Here is a 20,837-nt window from a genome sequence, read left to right as displayed (position 1 = left end):
GTGTTTAATAATTAATAAGAAAAGTCAATAGAAGATTCATGTATGCTATGGCGGCTTAAAGAAAAGGGAAACCCAAGTGCATTCAAAATGTAGTTTAGGACTACTTGCAAATGGAAATTGGACACATTGGGAATTCTAAACTGTTATAAAAACTCAATAGGATTAATCATACTTGTTTATTAACTAATTGCAGATTTGCAGCTTAACTTTGTCACAAATGAATCATTCATATACTTGGCGAACGTTAATTGGTTGCTTGAGTTCATACACTTGTGATGTTTTGGCTGATACATTTAATTCATTTTATCCAAGTTCCAACACTTCAGGAGCTATAGATATTAGAAACAAGATAAGCATCTACATTCACTTTTATTATTGCCATATTTGTTAGTGCTAAACATTCTTCACTTAAAATTGCCCAATAAGACGAGTGAGTAACTCGTAAGGACCAATCCTTAGAAGGGTATAAGAACTGCTGGAAATGGTTGCTAATATTTGTAAGCTGAGGAGCTAAAGGAGGATTCGTTTGAGGAGGGGCTCAAATCGGATTAGCTCGTTGGTGAGGCAATAACTTACCAAGATGATGATCCATATGTATGTAGCTCTTGTCTGAGGTTTATTACAATATCAAATCCAATCCTGAAAATATAACATTCCACTATTTTTCGCTATATTAGTTACTATATATTACTATTTTGATGAATCAAAGCATGTTTTAGTTTAATTAATTTACACAAACCAGTACTAAGCTTTTGTTGTTTCAATTTTGCTCTGCCCAAGTTGCATTGAAGATTTTCAATTGAACATGAAGTAAGAACAGAAAAATAAAACTGAAATAACACAAAAATTTCCTCCAAGTAAGTAAATAACATAAATGCAGTTGCACTGCAACAGAGCACACAGCTAGAGAAGCAAATACATGTAACATATCCTTGTAAAAGGGGTGGTTTTGGTTTCTTGAATTGAAAGACATAATAATGAAACAGAAAATCATCCTCCATCTTTTGCAATAGATGAAAAAGCCAAGCATCAGACTTGCCTAGAGTGCATAGTCCCTGATCAGGTTTTGAATTACCTCCTTCCTTGTGCTATTAAATTTGGCCATGGCTCCAATAACAGTGTGAACCCTGGAAAAAAGTACTTGATCTTGCACCAAAGAGTTAGAGTTTCCACCCTCAAAACCCACATGATCTTCGAAGAAGAAGAAGAAGATGAAAGTTAGGATGATATGATGGGAAAGATGGGTATTATAATTGTGGCTCAAGGGTCATATTTATAAGGGGGCATAGAATTCTTAGTCACAAGTGGGCCAGTGTTGAAAATATAGTAGTTTCACTTATGGGGAGATTTGTTATTTCCTCACCAACACATGTCAACTCAGTTGTTAAGAGTAATGAGCAATGACCGACTACTTTCTCTCATAAAGTTGTGTATTTGTTTCATGTGGTTAATGCGCGGATTGTGTTGATGGATCCGTAAAAGACCTAGTTATACTTCAGATAGACATATATTTATATGATTTTACATTTATGGACTAACTAATTATAAAATATCTATTTTGTTGACAACAAAAACAGAGAATATCCTTTTGGCCATTTAGTCAAGATTTTACTAGAATTAAAATGAGAATCTTTCTTGTTTTTATCACCATATCCTTAGTTAGAGTGGGAATCAAAGACATTAGGAGAAAACAAACGTGAAGAAAAGGGTGTAAATCCTTTTATCACCATATCCTTAACTGGATTTTTCTTGTTTAAAAACATGGACGCACTTAAGAGTGCAAGGTAAGAGTAATGATGCTACGTGGTCCGACAAAACATACACGAGAGGTGTACGAGACTCATTTAGTGGCGATTTTGAATCACCACAAAATTACAACTGCCAAAAGGAAAATGCTGTGTGGCACGACGAAGGATCTCGTGCACCACGCACAAAGCATTTTCTGGCGGTTTTAAACCGCTACAAACTGTAGTTGTTCTATTTTTTGACAGTTATAATTTTGTGGCGGTTCAAAACCGCCACTAAATGAGTCTCGTGCACCTCTCGTGCCTGCTTTGTCTGGCCACGTAGCATTGCTCATTTCATTGAAAAATGAATGATTAAATTATTGGAAAATATAAGCTAGTACTAATAGTTAATTGTTAAATTACTGAAATTTTGACCGCTGATTTCCTACCAATAGTTAAAATGACACACTTCATTTTTCTAAATTGCACTCCTAATTACAAATGAGCTAAATGTTATACTCACTAGTTTATTTTAGGGCCTAAAGATATTATTAATTATTATTTCATCAACTATACCATTAGTTTTATCTAATTAATTAATTCATAAAGTAAAAGATATAATTATAAAAAATAGCATATTAAATAAGTAAGGCATATTAATTGGGCCGGGTTTGACTGAGCCTAAATTGCCTCGGGCTACCAAGTTATGAGTTCGACCCTCCATAGGAGCGAAAGAGTGAGGGGGAAAGAGAAAGATAGAGAGGAGCGAGAGAGGGAGGGGAGAGAGAGCGGGTGATGTAAATGAAATTCTAGTTTTAGTTTTGAAGTAGTTTATTGAAGAAATTTTGTAAATTAAAAATAGAGAGACTTAGGACATTATGATTTTGCTAAATAGCTTTTAATTTTGAAAAATATAAAAAGAAAAATATTTGTTTGACTTAACATTAGAAATTGTTCTTTGAAAATGTTCTTATTTTAGTTTTTAAAACTAAAATCTCAAAACATATATTTTTTATTTCAGTTTTTTGTTTTCAAATCACAAATATTTAAGCTCATTAAAACATTTTTTTCTTCTCTTCTACAAAAAAACATATTCAAAAATATTTTTGAAAGTAATTTTCAAGTTCAGAAAACTGAGAATGAAACCAAATAAACTTCAATAGCTAAAATTTTCAAAGAAAAAGAGATTTTTATAAACATTTTCTGCATTTGTTTGAAACAAAGGAACAGCACTGATCAGTGTCCCCCTTTTTCTTTTTCCAAAAGAAACCAAAATGGGGGGTGGGGGTTCAAACTTTTTTTTTTTTGCATTTGTTTCTTTTTTTTTCTGAAAAGACATTTGTTTCTAATGACTAAGGCTGTAGAGACTGTCTAATTTGTGGCTCTTTGCAATCTGTCTCCACCAGTACTCCCCATATAGGAAAAAAGAATAACCATATATAAACCCTTTTTTAATATTATAAATTTATATTTAAACGTTATTTTTACTACACTGTTTTATTTCAGTTTATAACTTGTTAATAAATTGAAAAATACTCATCTTGACATGTGTTTTTTCCCTCGCATAAAGATGGTACTTTAAAAAATCATGAAAGAGTGATGAGTAAATACTAAATACCATTTCTATTTAATATGGTACAAATTCAAGCACTAAGGGGTTTTTTTTTTGGTAAGTAAGTACTTGAAAAGGTATCAAGCTTCTTTTTCTTAAGGTATCTCCGGCCGACGGTCATAAGATTAATCTCTCAAGACTCAAAACTCACGTTAAGTGGATAAGTCTCTCTCAACAAAAGTTTCTTTATACACACCGCTCAAGAATAAAACCTTGAACTAAATATATGTTTTAAGAATTTAACTATCTAACAATTATGCTGCCGTGGTATAAGCATTTAGTGCAAACATTTACATCGTGAAGAACAATTATTTTAATATAAGTGGTGATCCAACTGATTTATGGAGGCACGCCACCATTATGTATATATAATAAAAGGCCAAAACTTAATAAAGTATGTCAGTATATTTTAATAAAATATCTGATATTTTTGTTAATTTTCACATATATCCAAGTATATGTTTTTTTAACTACTTTTTATAATTTAAGAGAATTAAGTAAAAGTGATTTATATTTAGAAACGGAGAAAGTATCATAAAAATATTGTTTCTCCTTTTCAATAAAAAATACTCTCCCACTTACTTAATATTATTTATTAATTTGATCATTTCTCTCACTTTATCATTTTTTACATAAGTGTCATGTTATAATTGGAGAATAATAAAAAGTAAAAACTGCCGTTAACAAACTGTATCTAACTTTTGTCCCACTTGAGACCTAGGGAAGCATGAAACATATTTACATGAATTAAAATCCTAAATTAAGGATGAAGGAAAAACTTGCTGAAGAAAGAGCATTCATAAATCACAATGGTAGTTTTTTATTTTATTTGAGTTGCTAAATATTATTTTTGTGGACCCAAAATTTCACATAAGACTAAGTAATTAATTCATAAGTAACTCGTGCATATTACACTTCAATGATCATTTTATTTTATTTTTTGTGGGTCCCAAGAAAAGGGAATGAACTATTGATACTAAAAAAATGGATGAATTGTATTTTCATCACAAAATACTATGAACAACTATTGCTCATGGAAATTGAAGTAACCATTGCTTATTTTTAAGCAACCAACTTTCCACATAAGTATATACTCTAGTGAGAAAAAATGTTAGGGTTGCTTATGGCTAAGCAATGAAGTAAGCAACCTGCATTGTAGATTCTCTTATAATTTTAATTTGAGTATGACGTAACAATGATTCATGAGTCGTGTAGAGCCTAACAGTAACGTGAGGAAGTTTCATATTCATATCCCCAAAGGGATTAAAAAAAGATTGAAACAACCACTTAAAAAAACAGAAATGATCAGTAGACATGACAATGATTTTAGGTTGGAAGTTGCAAGATCTCTCAAAGGTACCTCTTTGGTAACAAGAAATTAGAAAAAATTAATCAAAACAATTTTTGTTGGGTCCCAAACCCAAGACAACCCAACCCGATGAGAGCAGGCCCAACCAAACCAAATTAATTTCAAAAATTGTTTTCCCGACATCAAACAACTCGGTTCATAGTTCGATCGACAACCATGCGCACTCACTCAGCTCTGGACCCAGAAATTTGAACTGTGAGTGATTTCCTTCCTGTTTTCTGCTAAACCTCATTCAATGTTTCGTTTTTGCTTGATGAGTCTGCATTCCATTTTCATGTGCTCTTCATTTTCAGTTTTTGATTTTTTTTTTCCAGAAGGAATAGGATCGTTGTTCATAGGTTTTAATCAAATGCATGCATGTTTCATCAACGATGCTGAGAAAACGCTTCTGATTAGTTGATTATGTGGTGATTTAAGAAATGGGTTTCCTGCTGATTATGTTGGTAACTGCATAATAACCCCAAAACCCCATTCTCACTTTCAACTGATATATACTGATACTCATGTTTTCTTTTATGACCATTATCTAATAGACTTGATGACATGTATCTGTCTAAGTGCATGTTTGGAAATATTGATTTTGAATGCCAAATCAATTCTGGGTTGAAGGTTCTGTGAGTAGTTTCTGGGTGTCAGTATTGATTTTGAGGAAATATAAGCTGATCCAAACCAGGCTTGTTAATAGCGCGCTATAGCGGTGCAATAGCCTATAGCGTAGCACCCTAGGGGTTCACCGCTACGCCACTATTCACCGCTATTTGTCGCTATAGCGCCGCAATAGCGCTCGAAATAGCGTTTTTTGGGTTTGCCGCTACACTACGCTATCCGCCATTGACAACCCTGATCCAAACATGATATAAGTTAAATTTAAGTAAGTTTTACTTCAAGTGTCTCCGTTGAGAAGTCCTAACTAGAGATATGGTCAAGATTAGGGGTAGAGTTATGGGGTTAGGCCTCTCAAATTCTTATAGTCTCAAATTTAATGGGTTTGAATTTTAAATGACAGTTGTGAAATCTAGACCATTTGTGAGCTATGGGGTTACTTTTTTTGTTTTCCTTCTAATAAGTGAATTAGCTTATGTTATCCATTATCAATTAAGATATCTATGTTCTTCTTGTCAGTATTTCTGAAGATTTAGTTGGCATATGCTTAGCAGAGGATATAACTTGCTCAACAGAATTTGAGAGGATGAAGAGGCGTAAGAGTGTTTATGCTGTGCTTAATTGTGATGACATCCTGCATGAGATCCTGCTTCGACTGCCACCGTCAACTATCTTCAAGTTAATTGTTGTGTCGAAAATATGGCTGCGTGTGATATGCAGTTCTACATTTCGTCGCTGTTACTTGAGTAAGTGGGGACAAGATTTTCGACTTCTGGGTTTTTGTGTATGCAACTTTTTATATCTTGGAAGACCGCGTGATGGCTACCGCCGCCCTCGCTCGGAGCCTGCCCTTCCATTCTTGTCCACTTGCAAAGAGGGTGATGATTTGCAGCTTTCAGGAGTCCTAAAAAAACTTGGGTACTTCATTGATTGTTCCAATGGCATTATTCTTTCTGGTTTCCATCCAAAGACATTCTATGTGTACAATACCATGACCAAGCAACGGCATGAACTCCCAGAACCTCAGCAGTTCTATAAAACTCTCTGCATGGCGTTGATTGTTGAGGAATATGTTGACGGTGACATTTGCTACAAGGTGATCCGCGCAAGATGTGAACACAAACTTAAGGAACGCAACACTCTCTCAGTTGAGACTTTCTCATCTAAAACTGGAAAATGGAAGCAGTCCACTCTGCTGTGCTCTTCGTCTTTTGCGCTGCGCCCAAAGACAGTAGGTATGGTGGTTGGGGGAGTTGTACACTGGTTTGCAATGTGGGGAAAACTTGCCATCTATGATCCCCGTCTTGGAGACAGGAAGGTTGCTTTAGTTAAACTACCGGCTGGTGCTTTATCGCTCGAGCATGAGGAGTCTGTTCTTGGGGAGTCGTCTGATGGGCTCTTGCTGTATGGTCAGAGCAACAACTTGGGTCTGGAGATATGGGTACTCGAGAAGGAAGCAGGAACCAACCCATCCATGTACAGCAACTGCACTCATTTGAGCTACAAGTGGATTCTAAGGTGGAGATTGAGTTTTAAAGAATTATGGAAGCAGATACCAACTTTAAGCATGCATTTTAAGGAGGGCCAGATTTTATCATTTCTTCCTCAGAATTCTACATCTGTCTACATCAGAATGGGGTGGAACATTTTACTGTGTGATTTGAAGACCAAAACAGTGGAAATAGTTAATTATCAGGGTCGTGGAACCGCCATTTCATGGGAATCTAGCAAAGTTGTTCCTTTCTTTCTGCCTGCTTGGCCATTCTCTTCATCTATGGCATGACTGCATGGAACATAATTTCTGTTAAGTGGAGGAAACCTTGTCTTTTTGATACTAGATGGTACTAGCGGTTTTTTTCCATTTCGTTGTTAATCTGGATGCAATGTAACTAAAGCACTTGAACTCTTCGGTTCTCTTTTTGTAGTATAGTGGCCTAGATAACTTTTTTTCCATAGCTCCAGTGATGTATATACTGAAAGCATATTATTGCTCCTCTGATCTTCGTTCTCCTTAGTCTACTTGCATAGAAGATTTGCAGCTGGAAACCAGGTCTAAGAATTCGAAAATCTGAGAGCTTGCATTTTATGGCTTAAAATGATGGTTCACACAACCCTCTTATTATGACAAGCATAGCGCGACACCATAATAATCTACTTGTAATTATTGAGGATCAAGCTAATTGGCACGAGACAGTGTGAGATTAAGACGCACGAATGAATATCAGCCGCTTGATTGAATGACTGACTCTTACATGATTTTTTTCATCTCTAATAACATTGATATTATGGAACGGTAAGTATCATTTGTCTATGAGGTGTGCGCATTGGCCTGAGATGAAAATGTGAATGGGAAAAATATGAATACCTAAATGGGGAGAGATGAAAATGTGAATAACTAAATCTAGAAACTAAAAATTTCCATGTAAATAAGGTCTTTAGCTGACACACATTGTGGGCCACGGATAGCCATCATTTATTTCTGTATTGGTGAATGAAATTCCTATACCTCTTGCCCTCTAGTTACAAAATCTCCACTGACCACTATGTCATCCCTTTTCCAAACTATTGACAAATGAATTTATGTTAAATATAATATTCTTTATGATGTAACTTCACTACTTAAGTGAGGGAAAAAAAAATCATTTCCCCATCAATTCTGCAATGAAGCTGTCAGTCTGCACGGGGCAACAAGAAACTAAAGCCAGAGTTGTCTCGAATTAGTGGTGGAGGCTCTACATCATATATATCTATCTGTTCCTTTGACTTTGATATGTCATCCACTGAAAACGGAATGCTGCAAAGTAGATGATGCTTCCAAATGGTTAATGATAAATGTAAGGTCAAAAGTATATATTAACAACTAGAAACAGTGAATCAGTGTTGATGAATCAGTGTTGAGTTTAACGGAAATCTAAACATCTACTCAAATCAGATTCTTTTTGGCGAAAAGTTTGGTTCAGTCAATGTGTAGCCAGAAGTTGATAGTTAGTATAAGAAAATTTAGTTGAAGTCATCATCCTAATTACTAAGAGCGGTCAAGTAGTGGATGTCTGACTAGAATTGAAGTCATGGAGCACCCTGCATAGCTCTTGCCAAGTTTTCATATTTACTTTGTATGTGGTCATAACTATAACCTCATTACCAAGAGTGATTTGGTTACAAAACTAACTAATTGTGTATACAATACAATATCAATGTGCGTTTATAAAACAAGATGAAAACCTGAGCAAAGATTACTACGTGGTTGAATAGTATCCAACTTACCTTGAATCATCATCCAACAGGAAAGAATTACTAACTGCATTATTTGAATCTTCAGTCATCAAGACTCGCATATTAGAGATGACCTAGATGAAAACATTGATACAGCAAAGCTCAAGATAGGTTTTTCGCATGTCTTTGATGTGTAGTGTTGAAGTTATCATATTTGAGTAATGGTTTAATGTAAAAACTTACATCAGGGGACACGCTATGCGTGCCATACTTGTCATCCCAGTACATGGTGCTAATTCGATATAGCTGCTGTATACTGAGAACCTGTGAACAGGGAACTAACAAATGTAGGTATTCAGGAAAGTGAAATTTTCAGTAAAAAGCCAGATTTCTTCCACTTACCGGGCAAAGGTCATGGCTTATTTCATCCAGCGTTTTCTTTGGTTTCTGGTGTATGACCTAAATTAAGGGGCAGGAAAGATCAGTTTTTTATATTTTATTATCCACCACAAGTACCTTACAGATGGTGTAAAGACATGATAGACAGATACCAGAAATCCAATAGCTTGTCTAATATGTTTGAGCTCATCCCACGCTGAACCTGCATACTGCAATTTTTCCCAGGAGAGGGGGTTAGTACTTAGTATTCATACATTTTTGCAAGAATCACCGAATATAACAGCAGTGTGAAGCAATGCACCTCATCCGTCGCCTTAAAACACCAATGTTCCAATTCAGCCAAACCAGCTTTCACATATTCTCCATTACTAAATGAGCAGCACTCCCGTCTTAAAAGAAGACTATAAGAAAAATGAAAGAGATGAGATGATAAAAATGAAAATTCTGATTTGCAGAATAGAAAACCCCCAAAACAATGGAAACTCGAAGATACTAACCTATTGAAAAGTTGGACATTGATAAAAGAAAATATTTGAGTGAACACCTTACGAACCAAAAATGGGGGAACCTGCCAAAATGAAGCAGAATGGGATTATGCAGAATAAACAACTCTGATTCAAACAAGACTAAATAAATGCAAACGTAGCAACTCAATAAATAATGTTAACAAGACAAGAGGAGATAAAATGCTAAACCTCCCTGAGGTTTAGCAAAATTATGTAGACTTCCCTTCTTGCTCTCAAATTTACATAAGCCTCATATTTTAATTATTAACAAAATCACCTTTGTAATATATTTGAAATCAGAGAGAAAGTATGTATAAATTTAGAGAAACAAAAGGAGGTCACGTAGTTTTGGTATATTTTAGGAGAAGCCTGTGATTTTATTTTAACCATGTATTTAATATGATATATAAATATTTTTGTGAAGAGCCAGAAGCACAGCTAGCAAAAGCTATAAGATAGAGCCCCAAAACAAGAAAAAAAGTTAACTATAATGCAGTCAAAAGAGGATCTACTAACGTGATTTGTCTTCAAAGTATTTAAGAAGTTCCCAAGACTCTTAACTATACCCTGCCAGTGAGCAATCAAAGCTTTCTGGGCTTCAGTGTTTACAACTGAACGTGATGAACCCTTAACCAAGCTTGCCCTGGATGTTCTTGGTGCCTACCTCATCAAATTCAAACAGTTATGCAATAAATCATTGAATTTGAAAGGCAACGTAGCAAATGAAAAGATTGATAAATTTATAAAGAAGACTAGGCAAAAAAATTGTTATACCTGGATGCATAGTCCAAGCAAAGGAGAAATTTCTTTCTTCAAGTTATCCCGAATCATTCCATATATCTTTTCCACATAAGCTGTAAGCTGCTGTTTGAAAAGAAGAGCTGGGTACTTGGCTTCAACTTGTCTTACTGTATCTACTCCGCCACTCATGCTACCATTGATTAGGGAAATATTGACTCCAGGCGGATTACCACGGAAACTCTGAAACAATGGTATATAAAATACTTCACTTGTCTGAAGAAGAAGAGTTTCTCAGTTGGAACTAATTTGCTCAAATAAGTTATTACTTGTGTCATCCTCCCAAACAGGGTTGCTGAGGAAGAACGACGGCGTTGAGGAGCCATGCCAGCAGCACCACTTGCTTTAAGTGTTCGCTGGAGCAACAATAGAAGTGTAGAAGCATTGGATAACCAATAAGCCAAAACTTCATTGTTCTCCTGAGTCTGAAGTCCAAATAAAAATATTTTAGTGAAAATAAATATATTAAGAAAGGAGAGCAAGAAAAACACAGAACTATCACATGAACGTTGAGCATTTTACACCTCAATTGCATGGCCAATAGTTTGGATTATACGATCAAAAACGCTAGTACGCTCAACTTCAAATGATCTCCAATGCAAGAGGCATTTGAATATGATACAGGCAGCAACTGGTCTATTCCCAGCAAAGCCTAAGTGTTGTGCAATACATCTAATGAGCAACTCTTGGTTCTCCTGTTGTTTCTCATTCAGTGACTTCTGTGGTTTATCCTCCAAATCAGAGGATTCTCTGTGGTTCATTGATGGGCTATGCATATCCTGATTAGTTAGTCAAGTTAAAAAGAAAAAAAGTCAAATCCGAATACACAAACCCAAGACAAGTAATAGTGATTTAAAATAAAGTTGTGTTACCAAAGATGTCCTTGGTTCCACTACTATGTGTCCACTGTCAGCTCTCTATCAACAGAGATAAGAAAAAAAAAATTAAACCATCTTCAAGGTTCGTATTATATCATGTATATAAAGATTCGTTCCGAGGAGTACCTGAATACTTGATCTGGTGCGTGCTGAAAACATCTTATTGGGTGCTATAGACACAGCTTGTTGGCGTAGAACCTTATTCTCCGATTCTAAATTAGCAATCTTCTCTTCTAGCCTAAACAGAGAATTATGAGATTTTGGTCATTCATCTCACTGAATTAAGGTTGGATATGAGTCATTTGATACTACTTTTTAAGAGGACAGTTTTTGAATTAGATATAAATTCATCCAGCATCGTCATCATGATTATTACTACTTAGCATTAGAGAAGAAGGGAAATAAAGAAAGAATAATATGTGATCAGTTAACCAATAGTATCACCATACTTCTCGTAAGAAAGAAAATCTGTGCAACAAGAAATCAGGTACTCAACTTCAAACGACTTATAAAAAAAATGAGGTGCTCAAGAAGTTTGAAAATCTCAATTCAGGAACCACTTACAATCTAATCCAACACTTCCAGTGTTGATTGTAGTTGGTTAAAATGGTAGAGAAGTAACGTTGGGTTAATTGTTCAGTTTATATATTACCTGGTCATTGATTCTTGGAACTGACGGGCCTTCTTCTCTGTGTCTTCAAATTTTTTACTCATTTCTTCAAGAGAAGCTTGGGCTTCATTATATTTCTTTTCAAAATCATCAGCTTTTTGTCTCTCTGACTCTAGCAAAGTCTGTGCAAAGATAAGCCAAGGAAACATCATACAAACAAGATAATCATGACACGTCTTACAAGTTACAAGAACTTAGCATCAATATGAGCTTAACAAGAAATAACGCTCCTTAGAAATTTAGCGATAAACCAGTTAAAAAGCATATGCATGAACATTTAGTTTAATAATTTTTTATTCTTGGTACTGTAATCTGTCCAATAAAACTATTATTGTGCCACTACCTCACAACTTAAGCTTTTAGAATGATTCGTTCTTGACATTAATATCTTGATATGATTGTGAAGTATTAAATTGAAGAGAATGCACCAATGACATGAGTTTACTTCCTCTTTCTCATATCATCAGGAAGGAAATCAATCTTGTCACATCCCTTTTTATTGAGGCTCCAAGGGAACTGCTTCTCATTCTCATATAACTCTGAACTCTAAAGTGTACTGCACAGTTTGCACTCGGTTCTGAAAGCATATTTAATGAGGTGCTTCACGTAGCTCTGCTTACAAGCTAAGTTATATCTTGGATAAAACATGATGTAATTAAGAGGATTTATGTTAAGAAAAAGAAGAAGGGAGCTGGGAAAAACAACTCAATTAACTGAATGTAACTAGAGAGATATAACTGAAAGAGAGATTTAGTAACACTTAGCAATTAGGTGGACAACAAAATACCGAGCAACTAGCTAAATGGAGGGTAGTATTTTCTAGCTCCTACTCAGATATGCCAAATTCCAAAAATGTTATCAAACTTCGTTCCAATTAACCAATAAAAGTAGGAACAGAGGCACAAGAGCCAATAAAGAACTCTAAGAATGATGTAAGCTGTATGTAATTGAAGTATATATTGTCTACAATATTTCATTGAATGAGGAGCATGATTGAAATAAGGGCCACTTAACAAAAGATTAGGAGTTGTAAGACTGAATTTTATACCTTTAGGCTCTCAACTTCCGCTGTTAGTGCTTCAATCTTCTGTGTGTCTTCAACAATAACCTTAGTTTCTTGAACAACAGCAGGTGCTTCTTCAATAGCTTTCTTTGCATTCTCTCGCTCCTTTACAAGCAAAGCATTAGTTTCATCAACTCTGCTCTGCATCTCCTTCAGTGAATTCTGCAGTTTTGTTATCTCTTGTGCTTTGGATTCTTCTAGGTTGGTCTGCAGGATTCCATATAGTTTCTTTAGGGATTACAAATTGAAAGGATGCTTGATAACTTGCCAATATTGGTCTTTTACTCTCCCTTCATTTTATTCCCCATTTATGCAATATGTTTTACAAAATGCATCCTAGAGAAAGATATTAGAATAACTGCAATATCTTCCGAATTGTATCTAACTGCAAAACATATTTCTCACCCTTAAACTTTTTTCTAGTTGGACACGATAAGTGAGTTCCTCCACCCGTTTTTCAAGCTTGTCCTTTGCTTCTTTAAGCGCACCAGTTTCTCTTGCAGCCTAAAGAAAATGGAAATAGATGTCAACTATCAGTAGAGAGACTGAGAAAGATATGATAATAGGTAAAGATATGATAATAGGTTTGATCATTGTAACAAAAAAAAAAAAAGGTTTGATCATTTATAAAACCATCAAAAAGAAAAATGATTGTGGTATGGAAAATAATGGATGCGATTCAGTCCAGATCCACATTGATGGGATATTGTTTTCTGTAGTTAAGTAGAAGATTAAATTTTTATCTACTTGAAATGTTTCACTTACAAGATATGATTAGAGATAAAGAAATTAAAATAAGAAAGAGAAAGAAAATGAAACTTTAAGCTCCTATAATCAGAAGTTAAAAGTTAAAACCAATTTCAGATTAGAAAACCTTATTTTCTTTGGTTGTTTTCCCTTTATAACTCCACCTATACTGTGTCATAGTCAATCCTAAGCCCGGATAAAGGAGGAAGATTGTGTTAGGTCTGCGGTAGCCAATGTAAAATTGACCGTATCTTTCATATGAATCAAGTGATTCATATAGCCAATCTCACTTATTGGGATAAGGCTTATGTTACTTGTTACGTGTTGTTTTCCCTTTATGAAGATAACATCGACAATAAAAAAAATATACATTGTATAAGCTTTTATGATATGAAGTTCACTGCTGTGGCAAAAAATCAGATAGTATCTTTTCCCTTGTATGACTTGAGTTATGTTGCTTGGATGCATTACATTTTTACTTCGGAGGGTTCTACTTAATTATGGAATAGTTAAACAATTTATTAAGAGTTTTGTAAAATCTAGAAACTTACCATTTTCAGTTTCCTAAGTTCTTTCCTTCCCATGCGCCCCCTCCATTTGCATTGTGTCATTATTGCACCTTTCTTTAGCCTCTTATAATATGAAGAAGCTTTGTGGCACCGCCACCGAGCCTGCAATTTTTTGAAATAGAATTATATAGTAAATACTGATGTGATGTCCTTTGTGGATATTCCTAATCATATAGGAGTCAACTATAACCTGAATAATGGTGGAAGCTTTAGTCTGTTTCCTAAAGTTGAACTCCTTACGGGCGGAGATTGCCCTCAAAGCTGTTTGAAGAGTAAGTACTGATGCTTGTAGTTTAGTATAGGCTTTCCTAGCATCATGTCTGCGTATGTTCTTCTGAATTTTAATAGCAGCAGCCTCCCTTCTCAGGCCCTGATAAAGTTTGCATGCAAGTCTTCCTACAAATCATATGCATGTGAAAAATATGTAAATAAAGGAGACTGATTAACCATGAAATGTCCTAAGCACTGACATACGCCATTTGTTTAGGTAAGTCCATACAGAATTGAGCCTATCCAAACAAATGATTCAGGCTATTTCACTTTAAAAATATTTCACCTCTCCACAGAGACTGCACATATATGGTCTTCTTTCGTAATGCGATATAATGTTTACGAGCTTGATGGGTTCGTATACGCCTTTGGATAGTTTTTGCTGCATTACTTAGTACCTGAGCCCTCCGTGCATCTAGTTCAGCCATCTGACCTGCTCTTAGGAATACCTTTGTTTTTCCAATCTACACAATTGACAGCCTTGATGAGCATAAACATAAATATATATATATGCATGATGATCGTACATACCCTTGATGACATCGATAAAATATAGCAAAAAGAGGTATTATATATCAATGATGCAATATCCATGAAGTATGGTTGTTGTTGACACCTTAAGAGGTTTAAAGGTGTCACAAACCAACTGTCCCTAAAATTTTAGTTGTTGGGTAAAGATATATGAATGATTTTATATTGATTTTATAATAAAAGATATTCAGACAAGAAAACAAGAGCAAAATTTATTATTTTGGTGAAACATTTACCTGATATCCTTTAAGCCCCATCTTTTCTAGAATTTTTTTGCAAACAGTCTTCTCATCATGACTGCCCAAAGGTGAAAAGGCTTAGCTGATTAGGTTGGTACGAAATGTTTAAAAACATAAAGCAAAAACTTCCTTCCTATTGGGCATACAAATATACTAAGAGAGTTCTTACTTTGCTTCTGTAACCTCGGGGGCAAGGAGGGAAAATCGGTTTATAAACTCAAAGAAAGCGCGACGGGTAGGGTAGCCAGCACAACTGATTCTGATTGCCTCCAAAACACCCTGTATGAGAAAGCATTGGAGAAAAAAGGGAAAAGAAAAGGTTGAGTTGTGAAGAAACTATGACCATACTTTTGTACAAACCAGTTATCCGAAGAATGAAATTAAGGAGGAACATCAAAGTATACTCACACCACAGCGAAGTTGTTGCATAATATTGACATTCTCAAAAATTGCAGGCTTGAGGACGTTGTTTGGCTTCACACATCTAATGTAATGAGGCTCTGTTGAGTTTAGTGTTTCCATTAGGCTCTGTAGTTGCAGCTGCACCAGGCAAGAAGTTTATTGTCATGCCAAAGTCCACATTTTCAATAATGAAGACTAGAAAAATAATGATACCTTAAAACGAGAACCGATTGAAGAAAATTTTGAAGATTTTGATGTCTCATCTGGAAGTGGAGGAAAAAGTCCAGCTACAAAAGGACACTTGGAAGCACCCAATAAATCTTGATGTTCCGGAACCACATAGTCCTTGTTTTTATCTAAAAAATGGTCTGACTGGTACAGCACCTGCACATTTATGACAGTAGAAATGAATAAACAAAGTCTAGTGTTTTCTGAAGCAGATGCTATGAGAATAAGTCATACCTCGCCAGCATAATGAGAAATGGTGAAATCTGTTCGAGATAATTTTGGCTTAACAAAGCGCTTGTGATTCTTAAATGTTTGATAAAGCTTGTTAGCGAAAGTTTCATGAGTTGACTTTGGAAACATGCTGAAAGACAAGGGCGAAAGGTTAGAATGAAGGAGTTGATTCAATATGGTAAGTAACAAGGAGCATTAGAATTAAAACAGGAACTTGTCACCAAAAGAAGGTTAAAATTCATCAAGCAAGCTATGAATTGTCATCCTTTCAAGGAAGAAATTCAGGGAAGAAAACAATAGTTTACCAAGCTTCATCAAGGAGAGCAATGATTCCTCCAGGTTTCTGCAAAAAAGAAAAAAAGTAAAGTACTAATGCAAAAAGTAAGGGAAGACAAAGTGGAAGAAAAGGATGAAAAAGGCACTGAATTCTGGCTGACAGTAAAATAACCAAAACTACAACATAGGGAGAGATCACTCAATAACAGCAGTCCAGTTCCTTAATTATAAATTTTGTTTGTCTGAAAACCAAATATAAAAGATTTGTGTTACATACTCATTAGATATTATATGAAGTCACTCATGTGTCATTTACCCAACAGCTTAAACTTTTGTGATAAATGGTTCATGACATGCTATTAAGGCCTCTATAATCAGGTGGTCTAGAGTTCGACCTGTGTTTGCCCCATTATTCTAATTGAAAAATTGTTGAATTTCAGCACATGTTAGGTGAGTTTGTGCTTTTTCCACGCTTTAAGCCCAAGTGGGATCGTGCGTAAGGGGTGTGTTATAAATATAATATTAAATCATTCATGTGTCCTTCACTCAAAAGCTAAGCTTTTGGGATAGTTGGTTCGTGACAATATTAAATAGCGCTACTGTGGTTCAGTTCAAAAGAAGAAACAATGAACCAATTAACCAAGCTCATTTTCACCCTCAACCTCATCCCTTCTTCTGCTTCTTTTCCTTTGTAAATGTGTGCAGTTGTTTTGCAGATGGGGATTAATGAAAATTCAATTATTTTGGGTATGAATAGTAACACTAAATAGATTGTGGGATGAACTTTACACACTAGGATAATTAGACAATAAATCATCAATATGCATCTAAAAGAGCATACTAGTATTAACTTTCCATTACATTAAGTTTCATAACATCTAAGTTGGCTGCTTTTATGCTCAAAATGAGCTGAATACCCACAAGCCTTTGAGAAAAGTGAAAAAAAGAGAGAAAGAAAACCTTTTCAATTAGGTCCAAAACATCTTGGTTGTCAACAAATTCAATGTAACTCCAATCAATCTGCTCCTTTGTATATTCTTCTTGTTCCATTTTGAACACGTGCTGAAATTCATCACGAAAAAGCAAATTAAAATGGGAAGTAACAGTCATAACACTGTAAGTGCTTATCTGGTCTGAGAATTTGCCTGATTGAAATGTTGCTGCAATTTCTCGTTTGTGAAATTAATGCAGAACTGCTCAAAACTGCAGAGCATGATAGGCTGAAAATAAGTTAAAATGGATTGAAAACAAGCAGAGGTGGCTGCTTTCAATATCTCTAGTAAAGCAATCTCAGGATGCATTTGTACGGATAGGCATGTTTATTCTTCTAAACTAAATATTACCTGTTACATTTAAAGCTTTCAAAACCATATATATCAAGGACCCCAATCAAAGATTTAGAAGTGGCGTCTTGTCCAATTGAATTATTAATCTTGTCCACCAACCTGTTAACAACCACATTAAAACACCAGGGATCAAAACCAGAATCCTAGATCCTTACCTTCTGTATGTGTATTGTGTGGCCTAACGAGAATGATAAAGGACAAAAACTACGGGTTTGTTTCCATTTTCAGCATCTTACCAGTCAAACAGCCTTGAATAAAGTGTTTTTGCCAAGCCATCTCTGCTGACTGCTGCACTTTGGGGATCCAGGCTCCGTTTTATAACTTCCTCAGGGGTGATCATGACACGCTTACATAATGCATCTTCCAAGGCACCAGCATTACACCTGATAAAGTGCAAAATCCAATAATGGTAATCATCTTAAAGGCAGATGAAAATCATTTGGGCATAGGGAGTAATACAACACTGTCACCCATACATGAGGAGCTCAGCAGTTGTTTTTAAGCTGAATTTGGCTTTATCATCCTTAGGAACTGATGAATCAACCTCCTTTCCTTTGGTAAATTCAATATTACCAAGATGAAGAATGGAAGCAACAACTCTAAAAATAGCTTCCTGATAAAAAATGTAGCGGGGAAAGTGAAGGCTTAAGAAGCTATTCATTTCATATTTAAGCAATAAAGAAGCTAAATTCTCACTCATGAAAAGAAATACCTGCTCTTTTGGGCTTATTCCAACAATATCCATAGCTCTCCGAGTTGCAAGATACTCACGAGCATCACTTACATCAGCCAGTTCAAAGCATTTTGACTGATTTAGGTAATGAAATGTTTTAGGATGTCCTAGTTTGTATTTCTCAATTTCCTGTCAGCATAAATTGTAATGAGTATATATAATTAAACGAATAAACAAAAAGTAGATTGTGCAGCAAGTAACCTCCTGTGGTGCAGCACAGAGAAGATAAAAACAGTGGTAATTGCGTTCAGGATCATTAATTTGGCAAACCCGAGATCTCTCTAGAAGGTATGTTCGAATGGCTGCTCCTGAGATTCTTCCACTCTTATCAAATTGGATCTCAACAAATTTACCAAAACGACTGCAGCATTAAGACAATGAGAATTTGAAACTAATTCTACTATAAATAACTGGACATTAACTAGGCACTGTCTAGAAGTTTATGTTCCATAGGAGTTTATGTTCCATTTTTCAAAAGAAAATTTGATAAATGGCCATCAATTTAACTGTTGTCACTAACACATTGAATTTTGGCAGTACAATAGAGAATTGGGGGAATGCAATGATACAAACTGGAGACGAAGTGAATTTATATATCAAACTTGAATTATTTATTCCCACATATTACAAAGACTAACAACAAACTTAGTTTATATATTAGCATATCGTAGAGAATAAAACACAAGATTATTTACTACCCACGTGTAAGAAAGACTCACCTGGAATTGTTATTCCTGACAGTTTTAGCATTACCAAATGCTTCCAGAACTGGATTTGACTGTACTCAGATCAGTTAATATAGAAGTCGCAGGTGAGTCAAAGTTCAAAGAGGGGAAAAAATTGAATATAATTGTACGGGAAAAAAAGAATGGAAATTTTGTTAGAGTTAACAAACAGTGATTTATTGAATCATACTTCAAGAACTTGCTGTTCAACTGTTCGTCCTTCGGTGGCAGCCCTACCACCTAAGTAAGCAAGGTACTGCATAAGCATTTTTGTGGTTTCAGTTTTACCAGCTCCACTTTCTCCACTGACCAGAATTGAATTGCTTTTTCTTTCGTTAATCATTGCCCTAGCATTAATCAAATCATAAATTAAAATTTGGTTCAGTGATAGAAATGGTATTTGGATTCTTAGAAGAAATTAAGGTTACCTATATGCAACATCAGCAACGGCAAATACATGAGGGCTTAACTCTCCAAATGGTGCTCCCTTGTATTGATGCATCATGTGTGCATCATATAGATGAGGTAGTTTTTGGAATGGATTTATTGCAATCAGAATATTTCCAGTATAAGTCTGCCACAGCAATTAACAAGATAAAAGGTTTTTGAACTGATAAACCATGCTGGATCCCAACAAATTAAAAGGGAAGAGATCCTTACATATATTTCATTCAACTCATATCTAATCTTTAAGTTCTGCAGGACTCCTGGCTCATGCAAATAGGACAACTTAGTCATATCATCCACTCCACCAGGAGCAGCTTCCATATCTTTGGGATATAATTTTGATAACTTTGTGACAACCTTGAATTATCCCAAAATAAAAGCACAGAAAAACAATTCAGAAGTAATTTTTGCCTAACTAAGATATGTTGCACATTTTCCAAAATGCAAATGTGATTTATCAAGAAACTAAGGTTGTGTTTGGTTTTCAGTTTGGGAGTCCGTTTGGGGCATTGGAGTGTGCGATCTCGAATTCCAAAGCCCCAAACGTGAAAGAGGCTTTGGACCTCCGTTGGGTGAAAGCAATTTCAAATGAAAACCAAACAGGCACTAAGAAACTGAGCACAAACTGAATAATGTTATTCCAAAAGTACAAACCTTCTTTCCACTGGTAGTTTCAATTTCAGCATCCTGACCATTGATTTTGGAAACCTGTCCATCAATCCAGCAAACCTCATGATCTTCAACCCAGACATGAGAATCCACAATAATATTCACTGGAGTACTCCCCTGCACACAAAAACAACGAATCGTCAAACTTGATTGTTTTTTTTTTGTTTCCCAAGTATCCCCACAGCCGCCAGTCAGGAGAATAATCTCTGAGCTCTGAGATCACATGGGTATGCCTCTCCCAACAAATGCTTCTCCATACGCACCGCCCAGGGTCGAACCCTGGACTAAATGCTTAAGGAGTCCAACTATCTGCCAATTGTGTTACACGTAATAGGAACAATATAAACAGTGTGATTCGCGTAACAACATACCATTATTGAGTTGATGATGAGAGTATCTTCATAAATTGATTAGGGAAGTGATCGATGGCGCGATCGATCGATGCAGAATTAGGGAATGTGTGAGAATTGAGAAATGAAGGAGAAGTGGAAAATGTGGAGAAGAGAGAGAATTGAAATTGAGAAAGAGAAGAAGAAAGTGTGTGAATGTGTTTGTGGAAGTGGAAGAAGTGAATCGAGTGGCTTGA

General features: G+C 35.4%; 2 protein-coding genes across 3 annotated transcripts; one reads left to right on the top strand and one right to left on the bottom strand.

The window, feature by feature from the left end:
- The first annotated feature begins 4,747 nt into the window (after positions 1-4,747).
- Positions 4,748-7,341, top strand: LOC130731304 (F-box protein At5g03970-like). 2 transcript variants are annotated; one of them, XM_057583546.1, is made up of 2 exons: positions 4,748-4,903; positions 5,831-7,341. In XM_057583546.1, the coding sequence occupies exon 2, from the start codon at positions 5,898-5,900 to the stop codon at positions 7,092-7,094; it is 1,197 nt and encodes a 398-aa protein (XP_057439529.1). In that variant the 5' UTR covers positions 4,748-4,903; positions 5,831-5,897; the 3' UTR covers positions 7,095-7,341. The 2 variants fall into 2 exon arrangements, with proteins under 2 accessions (XP_057439529.1, XP_057439530.1); XM_057583547.1 differs by having other exon boundaries at positions 4,807-4,903; positions 5,866-7,341.
- Positions 7,342-7,697: 356 nt separating this feature from the next.
- LOC130731302 (myosin-11-like) lies at positions 7,698-20,810 on the bottom strand. Its single transcript, XM_057583545.1, has 38 exons — positions 20,623-20,810; positions 20,237-20,368; positions 19,796-19,939; positions 19,564-19,709; positions 19,326-19,482; positions 19,130-19,188; positions 18,612-18,771; positions 18,390-18,539; positions 18,154-18,290; positions 17,914-18,060; positions 17,675-17,776; positions 17,477-17,534; positions 17,292-17,393; positions 16,361-16,398; positions 16,059-16,185; positions 15,810-15,980; positions 15,603-15,734; positions 15,364-15,473; positions 15,192-15,252; positions 14,711-14,888; positions 14,345-14,550; positions 14,137-14,256; positions 13,244-13,342; positions 12,824-13,045; positions 11,758-11,897; positions 11,232-11,343; positions 11,100-11,144; positions 10,752-11,006; positions 10,497-10,652; positions 10,204-10,410; positions 9,946-10,089; positions 9,421-9,491; positions 9,225-9,324; positions 9,076-9,132; positions 8,927-8,983; positions 8,768-8,848; positions 8,576-8,658; positions 7,698-8,105 (listed from the first exon to the last, which is right to left on the bottom strand). Exons 1-38 carry the CDS (start codon positions 20,623-20,625, stop codon positions 7,982-7,984), a joined length of 4,593 nt encoding a protein of 1,530 aa, XP_057439528.1. The 5' UTR covers positions 20,626-20,810; the 3' UTR covers positions 7,698-7,981.
- Between the last annotated feature and the right edge of the window lie 27 nt (positions 20,811-20,837).

This window comes from Lotus japonicus, chromosome 1, assembly GCF_012489685.1.
Source record: "Lotus japonicus ecotype B-129 chromosome 1, LjGifu_v1.2".
Lineage (NCBI taxonomy): Eukaryota > Viridiplantae > Streptophyta > Magnoliopsida > Fabales > Fabaceae > Lotus > Lotus japonicus.
This window is presented reverse-complemented; position numbering and strand designations above follow the sequence as displayed.

What these genes read in the sequence shown, in the direction of transcription:
- LOC130731304 (XM_057583546.1), top strand. Translation starts at nt 5,898, where the DNA reads ATGAAGAGGCGTAAGAGTGTTTATGCTGTGCTTAATTGTGATGACATC.
- LOC130731302 (XM_057583545.1), bottom strand. An exon ending in CGGAAGTTGAGAGCCTAAAG is followed by an intron (nt 11,898 to 12,823) that starts GTATAAAATTCA and finishes ATCTTTGCACAG; the next exon opens with ACTTTGCTAGAGTCAGAGAG. An exon ending in GACAAGCTATTGGATTTCTG is followed by an intron (nt 8,984 to 9,075) that starts GTATCTGTCTAT and finishes CCCTTAATTTAG; the next exon opens with GTCATACACCAGAAACCAAA.